Consider the following 9,364-nt stretch of genomic DNA (forward strand, 5'->3'; position numbering starts at 1 on the left):
CACTTCGGTTAGTGATAGAATTTAGTTTCAGAACACCTTCTTTACGCGTAAACGTGTTTTCATTAAGTTGGAATTTTTCCAAAGTCTTTTTCCAGTTAGAAAACCCTATGGAAATAAATGCATCTTAATTTTAAGAAAATTTTAATAGATTTTCAGCATCTGCCTCTTTACAGGTTTTCCACAAAAAACTTTTTTGGTAGATACTTCATATTCTAGCCATGTATATCTGATCAACCAAGACTTCTGAAATGATCTTCCTTACCGGATTGTCCAGGTTTCGATTGAAAGGTTCTCACCTGAAGACGACGAAGCAATTGACGACACAATAATTGTTGGAGGTCGACTGGCAGTATCATCAACTTCAAAGCACGCCTTTTTGGTAACAAATTTATCCATTGCAAACTTAATTCGTAATAAACGAAGAGACTAAAGTAAACCAATTAAATATAGTCATATAAAATAGTCCACTAGACACTAAAGTCAGAACACTAAACATGTCTGCAGCAAGCACTGAACAAAACTATCCACACTGAGTGACTGTGACAGCAGGGTGGCTTTATATAGCCGCGGCATTGTAATGTCACTAAGCATCAAGGCGACACAAGGCATAGGGTTCCAGGCACTTCTGCTCCAATCCTTTTGATGTTGCTGCGGCCACACCGCTGGCCCACAGGCACCAAACTTTATACCTGAAGATTCACGCAACAGGACAAATTGTAAGTGTGCCCACAGCACCGTAACACTATCATGATTCACACGACTTTTCAGTTAACTTGCTTACTACCTCCACCCCCCCACCAAATGAATTTCTGAAGGGGCTCAAGCCCCCTCAGGCCCCATGGAGTCAGTGCTTGTGAAGACAATATCAACATCAGTGAGGGACAATAACTGCCCATGAGAAGATTGGAAGAGTAAAAAAGTTTAAGTACCTCGGTGAAGAATCCCAACAGAATGGGCTAGAACAAGGATAGCGATGGAAAAAACCAAATGAAAACAATCCATTTAGTTGGTTACTGGGTAACAATCAACCTATTTGGTTGTAGTTTTACATATTGGTTGGTTCTTTTTATTTATTCATTCTCTTTATTAAAACCAGTGTGTGGGAACAAATTAATAAAAACTATGTATAGTTTTGTACATTGGCTGAATTATTCCTTCTCTCTTTTTACATAGACAAATTCTGCTGTTTTCATGTTGGTTAAACCACATACTCTTTTTTTCATCTGAAAACAATCACCTGAGTTTCAGATAACAGAGCTGTCCATTCATTCTTCTGAATGAAACTAGCCTACAGGACTTTCATTGGGTGAACTAATGTGGATATATACTGGTGTAGAGGGTACCCCATAATCCTGGTGGCATGTGAAGACATCTCAGGTTGTAGGTTGTCACTGTGGTCTTCAATCTGAAGACTGGTTTAATACAACTTTCCATGCAACTCTGTCCTGCACAAAACTCATCATCTCTGAATAACTAATGCTAACTACCTACACCAGAACTTGTTTACTATATTCATCTCTTGGTCTCCCTTTTACTATTTTAACCCCCCCCCCTCCTTCTCTACCCCAAAACACAAGGATCATTCTGATCCTTTGTTTCAGTCAAGTTATGCCACCAATTTCTTTTCTCACATAATCCACCAGCTATGTGATCTACTCATCTAATCTTTAGCAGTAATCTGTAGCATCACATTTCAAAAGCCTCTATTCTCTTGTCTGAAATGTTTGTCATCCATGTTTCAGTTCCACACACTGATGGCTACACCCCACACAAATACATTCATAAAGGACTTCCTAACACTTAGATCCATATTCAGAGTCAACAAACTTCTCTTCTTCACAAAATTCCAAAGAGAACAGGTGCTGACAAGTGTGACTACTACCAACTACCAGTATAGTAAGTCATAGTCGCAAAATGCTAATTTTTTGTACAAAAGTACAGAGAAACTGGTAAAAAAATTACATCATGGAAGATCACCATGGATTCTGGAGAAATGTAGGAACATGCGAGGCAATACTGACCCTATGACTTATCTTAGGAGGTAGATTAATAAAAGACATGCCTACATTAATAGCTTTTGTAGATTTGGAGAAAGCTTTTGACAATGCCAACTGGACTACACTCTTCAAAATTCTGGAGGTAGCGGTGATGAAATACAGGGAGCAAAAGGTTATATGCAAATGTACAGAAACCAGACAGAGTTAGGGGGAAAAAGGGAAGCAGTTATTGAGAAGTGAATGAGACAGGGTTGTAGCCTATCCCAGATGATGTTCAGTCTGTACACATAGCAAGCAGTAAAGAAAACCAAAGAAAACTTTGTAGTAGGAACTGAAGTTCAGGGAAAAGAAATAAAAACTGAGGTTTGCTTATGACATGGCAATTATGTCAGACAGTAAAAGACTTGGAGGAGCAGATGAATGGAATGGCCAATGTCTTGAGAGGAGGATAAAAGATAAAGATCAAGAAAAGGAAAATGAGGATAATAGAATTTAGTCACATCAGATCAGGGCATGCTGAGAGAATTAGATTAGGAAACAAGACACTAAAAGTAGTAGATGAATTTTGCTATTTGGGTAGCAAAGTAACTGACGGCAAGTGAAGTAGAGTATATCAAAAGCACATGTTATAGCAAGAAAAGTGTTTCTGAAGAAGAGAAACATGTTAACATCGAATATACGTTTCAGTGCTGGGAAGTCTTTTCTGAAAGTATTTGTACGAAATGTAACCACATACGCAACTTCCTGGCAGATCAAAACTGTGTGCTGGACTGAGGCTCAAACTTGGGACCTTTGCCTTTTGCGGGCAAGTGCTCTACGAAATGAGCTACCCAAGCAGGACTCACGACCTGTCCCCACAGTTTCAATTCTGCCAGCAGAGCACTTGCCCGCGAAAGGCAGAGGTAATCAGTTTGAGTCTTGGTCTGGCACACAGTTTTAATCTGCCAGGAAGTTTCGTATCAGTGCACGCTCTGCTGCAGAGTGAAAATCTCATTCTGTAACCACATATGTTTAGATTAGATTCAGTTTTCGTTCCATAGACCCAAAAAAGTGAGATGATTCTGCTGGTTGTGGAACATGTCAGAAAATGCATAAAAACATAAAACATTTGAATATAATACTTACTAACCAGATAATTTGTCAGAAGATTGTCAAAATAGATGATTACAATGCGGTAAACTAAAACAGCTAATATTTGCAGAATTAACACGCTGTCAAAATGAAACACTGTTATGCACTGTTAATAAATTTATCATAAAGAAAACACCTAATCCTGAATGGTGTGACCAAGTATTGTCAGAACTTAAGTTTAACAGGCATTTTTACTTACGCTGGCTTAACATTCTCTGTTAAGATACTGATCTATAGAGTAGAAGAAATTGGCTACCAAAAACTTTCACACACTGTTTAAACAGAGCTTTATCTGAAACCAAGTTTTTAATGGTCGCTGCCAATTTACTGAAAATGTGTGCTCCTGAATATTGGACGCCTTTCTGGACCAAGGCAAGTGCTTTTACATCTTTATGTAAATTGTTCTTATTTGCAGAATTTATACTATGTATTGAATTATTGGTTGGAAATAGAGATATACAGGATGATTCAAAAAGAATACCACAACTTTAAAAATGTGTATTTAATGAAAGAAACATAATATAACCTTCTGTTATACATCATTACAAAAAGAGTATTTAAAAAGGTTTTTTTTCACTCAAAAACAAGTTCAGAGATGTTCAATGTGGCCCCCTCCAGACATTCGAGGGATATCAACCCAATACTCCAACTCGTTCCACACTCTCTGTAGCATATCAGGCATAACAGTTTGGATAGCTGCTGTTATTTCTCGTTTCAAATTATCAATGGTGGCTGGGAGAGGTGGCCGGAACACCATATCCTTAACATACCCCCATAAGAAAAAAATTGCAGGGGGTAAGATCAGGGCTTCTTGGAGGCCAGTGATTAAGTGCTCTGTCACGGGCTGCCTGGCGGCCGATCCATCGCCTCGGGTAGTTGACATTCAGGTAGTTACGGACAGATAAGTGCCAATGTGGTGGTGCTCCATCCTGCTGAAATATGAATTGTTGTGCTTCTTGTTCGAGCTGAGGGAACAGCCAATTCTCTGCCGTACTCAATAACACAAAAAGCTTTCTGTTGAGCGGTCGCCATCTTAGCATCAACTGACACTGACGCCTAGTCAACAGCGCCTCAAGCGAACAAATGTACAACTAAATGAAACTTTATAGCTCCCTTAATTCACCGACAGATAGTTCTTAGCTCTGCCTTTTGTCGTTGCAGAGTTTTAAATTCCTAAAGTTGTGGAATTCCTTTTGTATCACCCTGTATTACATGCAACAAATTTAATCAAGGAATAAATATACTGAGAAACAGTGGTTGGAATACGAAGTTCTTTGAACAGGTTTCTACATGATGTTCTTGAATTTACACCACAAATGATTCTTATCACGTGCTTTTGCACCCTAAATACTTTTGCTCTGTTCGACGAGTTGCCCCAGAATATGATCCCATATGACAACAGAATGGAAGTAACCAAGATATGCAAGGATTTTTTACATTTATGTCTCCTACATCCGACATCATTCTCACTGCAAATACGGACTTATTTACGTGATTAAGCAATTCTGTAGTTTGCCTGCCCAACTGAATTTCATTATCGAGTCATAATCCCAGAAATTTAACATTGTCAACCTCTTCGATCTGCATGCCTTCATATGTTATACACATGCTCTAAGGAAATCTCTTACAGGTTCTGAACTGCTTATAATGGGTCTTCTCAATGTTTAATGGCAGTGAGTTAGCTTTAAACAATTTATTAACGTTAGTGAAAATTTGATTAACAGCTATTTCTAAATCTCTACTTGACTTTCTACTTATTGCAACTGTTGCATCATATGCAAACAAAACAAACTCAGTATCTGGCAATGTAACAGACGAGAGGTGGTGGTGCTGTTTGGTTTGTGGGGCACTCAACTGCGTGGTCTTCAGCACCTGTACAAAGTCCCAATTTTGACACAGGGCAATTTTTACACAATCCAATCGAGCTACAGTTACGAATGATGATGATGAAACGATGAGGACAACACAAACACCCAGCCTCCGGGCAGAGAAAATCTCCAACCCATCTGGGAATCGAACCCGGGACCCCACGATCCAGACGCAACAATGCTAGCAAATAGACCATGAGCTACAGACAGATGAAAGGTCATTAATGCAAATAAGAAAAAGCAACAGACTCCAGATGGGACCTTGAGGAACACCACATGTAATTAATTCCCAATCAGATGAAGACTGACTGCTTACTGCACAGCCATTATGCTGCAACATCCTTTGTTTCCTGCAAGATTGATAAGACTCAAACCATTTTGCAACATTGCCGACGACAACGTAACATTGTAACTTACTTAGGAGAATGCTGTGGTTCAAAGAGTAAAAGGCTTTTGACAACTAACAGAAAATTCCAGTAGCCTCTAAATTATTATCTAATGAATTAAGAACATTCTCAATGTAAGTGTAAATAGCTTTCTCTATATCAGAATCCCTAAGAAATCCAAACTGTGACTTGGACAATATATTATTTTCAGTCATATGCTTAAGGAGACACTTGAACACAACCTTTTCAAAAACTTTTGAGAAAACCAGCAAAAATGAAATTGGTCAATAGTTTGATGGTGCCTCTTTATCCCCCTTCTTGTAAAGAGACTTGACTTCAGCATATATTAGCCAGTCTGGAAATGTTCCACTGATAAGAGACTGATTACACAAATAACTTACGATAGAACTAAACTTGTATGGGCACTCTTACTCCATTGATGTGTTATCATATCCACTGGAATAGTTAGATTTTACGGATTTTATGATGGATGATACTTCTTTGGGAAAAAATGAGTGTCATTTCCATTTTACTGACATTTTTAAAGACTGGTCTCAGATATTCCATTGCACTGTTCATGGAACCTGATAATCCCAGGATTTCAGTAACAGAAATGAAGTACTTGTTTAAGAGGTTTGCAACACTGCATGCATTTGTTACCAAAGTCTCATTTATTTTTAGAGCTACCTGTTCCTGTTTGGCCCCACCTGTCTCTTCACTAGGCCTATACCCATCAGTTTTTATTTTGTTGCCGAATGTAATTATTCTTTCCTCATAACAAAACCGCTTCAATCTCTGGATTACTTGCTTCAATATTTTGCAGTATTCTTTGTAATGCATTACAATTCTAACACCAGAGCTGTTCCTAGGTAGTAGATAGTCTCCTTTTTGTCCCACATGATATCTTTATTCCCTGTGCAATCCATTGTTTACTCAAGGAATAAAGATATCACGTGGGACTAAAGGAGACTGTATTACTTTTTGACAACTGTATGATTTGAGTTCCTGTACTAAGATTTAATACATTTTTATCCTGACAAGTTTAACATTTAACACAAGATGCTACATGCTTGCCATTGCCAGTACACATTTTATTTCTCTACTCCTGGCATCATGAATTATTTTACTACCAGTATAGCAAAACTCGTCTATTACTTTAAGTGTTCTAATTCCCTCAACTCTCATCTGATTTAGTTCGACCACTGTACATTCCATGACCACTATTTTGCTTTTGCTGATATTCGGCTTGTATCCTCCTCTGAAAACCCTGTCCATTCCATTCAATTGTTCTTCAATGACTTTTTCTGTCTGACAATATTGCAAGGTCACTGACAAACACCAAAGTTTTTATTTCTTCTCCAGTTTTTCTTTGATTTCCTTTACTGCTTACTCAATGTACTGACTGAATGAAGTTGGGGATAAGCTACAATCTCTCTCACTTCCTTTTCAACCACTGCTTCCCTTTCATACCTGTGAACTTAACTATCATGTGGTTACAATACAAAATGTATATATCCTTTTACTCCCTGCATTTTACCCCTGCTACCTTCAGAATTTCAAGGGCTGTAATCTAGTGAAAATTAACACTATCTTTCTCTAGCTCCACAAATGCTATAAACAAAGGTTTATTATGTAAAATTGCGGAGGCAACACTCTTCTATAGCAGACTGATGCGTGAACCATAGAAATACCTAACAGAAATGAGTAGTCACACTAGCTTTTGAGCACCTGCACTTTTTCTACTAAAAAGTATGCACCTTGGCAACCACACAGACACCGGACTGCACATCTCCATTACTGCTAAGATATTAGTTTTTGTTTATCTGTTATTGACAGCAGTAGCCTGGGCTGCTGGAGGCGGGGGATAGTGTAGACAAACCTTTCACCGTATTATTAGAGAAGAAAGAACTTACAATATCGACGATATGGCGGATTATTGAACAAGACAAATTATGATTGCCGTTACTTCGTTTTAATACGCGATTGCACGGATGACGTTACATGCAAGGGCTGAAAGCAAAAAAGAGTTCGCGACTGTTCATTATGAAATGACACAAAGCCTCCTAGCATCAGTGAACTGAGAAATTAGTTCCATCTACGAGATTTATAGGGCAGCTTGAAATTGTTACAGTCTGCACTCCTTCTCTCCGAAGACAATAATGACATTGAGTTCTTTGTGCCCTTTGCTATTGTGCTGCACAATAGTAACCACTCAATTTGTTACCTTAACATGTTACAATTTCACTGACCCGACCCGTGTCCGTAAATCGGCCAAAACAGCTTTTCTCCAAAAATTGTATCATTAAATTTCTTACCTTGTAACGTTACATTTTCACTAACCTGTGTCCGTACATCTGCCAAACCAGCTTTTCTCCAAGAATGGCACCTAAAGAAAACGCTAGGTTCAAAACAAGGTCCTGTTAATCCATCAGCTTTCTCTCTAGCATCACCGTCGCAATCTAACAATTCACTTTCCAGCCCCCTGAACTGCGCTCTCTTCATGATTCCCGCGATGATCAGTGATCACAATACAAACTGCGTAAGATGAATTACATTGGTAAACCCAAAGAGATTCAGTCAGGTTTCCATGGGAATGAGTCACATGCGACACATCATCTGAAATACGAAAAACAAATTTCGGAAAACGTTTTTCGCTGTCGTGTTCACATGTTAAGGTCTGAAGTGAATTTGCTAGCTCAGTTAAATATGACGTCTGGAAAATAGCTGTTCCAGTTTCCGATTTAGTCAGCGCAATCGCAATTTCTTTTCATTTCAGTATTATAGATATACTGTTTCACGCTCAGTCCAATATTTCAGGTTCTCCTTCGCCTCGCTCGTATTAGTCAAATATTTTGGCAACAAGATGTAGCCTACCAAATCCAAGTACGTTTATACTTGGGAGCTAAAATCGAGTGTGGAAGTGGAAAACTGGCAGCTAGAAATGAATTTTCAGAATCGATTTTGGACCAACCAGAAACGATACTGTGGAATATGTTTACGAATTCCGATTTTGGGAGCTTTATGTCAACAGTTGATTTCACATACGGACCAATTATGTCGCAACGTCTAGTGGCAGCCTGCAGTAGCATATGTGAACTCTCAGTTCTTACTGACACAACGTAAGAGACGGAACTTTAATTTACATCATTGCGCCACTTTACTTCCACAACTGCTCGCTGGTGGCAGTGTTTCGAAACAAGCACTGCCGCAGTTATCGTGAAGCAATTGCAGCTGTACTCCATTCGATCTCAATGTTTTAATTTTATTACTGAAAAAAGTGGACAGGTGTCGTTAGGTACACTTTCGCAGCTTCTGGTACGACAAGAACAGCAACCTACATTTGATTTTATACAGCAGTTAGTGGAGAGAGGGCAATATCTGGAATACGTCATTGGTTTGCACAATCTAAAGAATTTTTTTTTGATGAATACATAAGTAAACAGTAATTTCCAAGAAACGGTGCCAATTGAAGTTCGGGCATCACTCGGAGCGATATATATCGAACGCTCGACTCTCCCAGGGGGAAATATGAATATTGTTTTCTGTTTTGATAACGGAACATAGGATGAGAATAGAAGTAGTTAGTGAATCTAATGCACTGCCTGTGTCCAGTTCTGTTACGTAGAAGCAGTTGATTCCCCATTTGAATGATACAGAAAACTGCCTAGGAATCTGTTTGCATGGTGCCCATTATCTAAATTACACACGATATTGTGCACGAAAGTTAATACATGCAACCAGATAAGCGAGTTGTATAAACTTCGTGATTTGTGCGTCGTATAAATTGAGGATTACATGCAGGAAATAGCTCCAGAGTGTGACGTGGCAGCTGTTAAACTATAAAAACTAGTTATTCGAAACGCCTATATCGACGAAAACAATAAAATCTTGGAGGTGTGACGATCCTGCAGATGATATTTACATGTTAGCTTTTGGTTCGTTTGCCATTTTCGTTTCCGAGTGTTATTTCTTTTATAAATGT

At 38.6% G+C, this 9,364-nt stretch overlaps 1 protein-coding gene across 1 annotated transcript in view; it reads right to left on the bottom strand.

The window, feature by feature from the left end:
• The window catches only part of LOC126267589 (leucine-rich repeat and WD repeat-containing protein 1-like), a 125,820-nt gene extending 117,199 nt beyond the window's left edge, over positions 1 to 8,621 (bottom strand). The window contains exon 1 of the mRNA XM_049972890.1: positions 7,723 to 8,621. Within this exon, the coding sequence (XP_049828847.1) occupies positions 7,723 to 7,884 (162 nt within the window). The 5' untranslated portion in view covers positions 7,885 to 8,621. The remainder of the gene's footprint in view (positions 1 to 7,722) is intronic.
• Between the last annotated feature and the right edge of the window lie 743 nt (positions 8,622 to 9,364).

Source organism: Schistocerca gregaria, chromosome 4 (genome assembly GCF_023897955.1).
Source record: "Schistocerca gregaria isolate iqSchGreg1 chromosome 4, iqSchGreg1.2, whole genome shotgun sequence".
In the NCBI taxonomy this organism is placed as follows: Eukaryota; Metazoa; Arthropoda; class Insecta; order Orthoptera; family Acrididae; genus Schistocerca; species Schistocerca gregaria.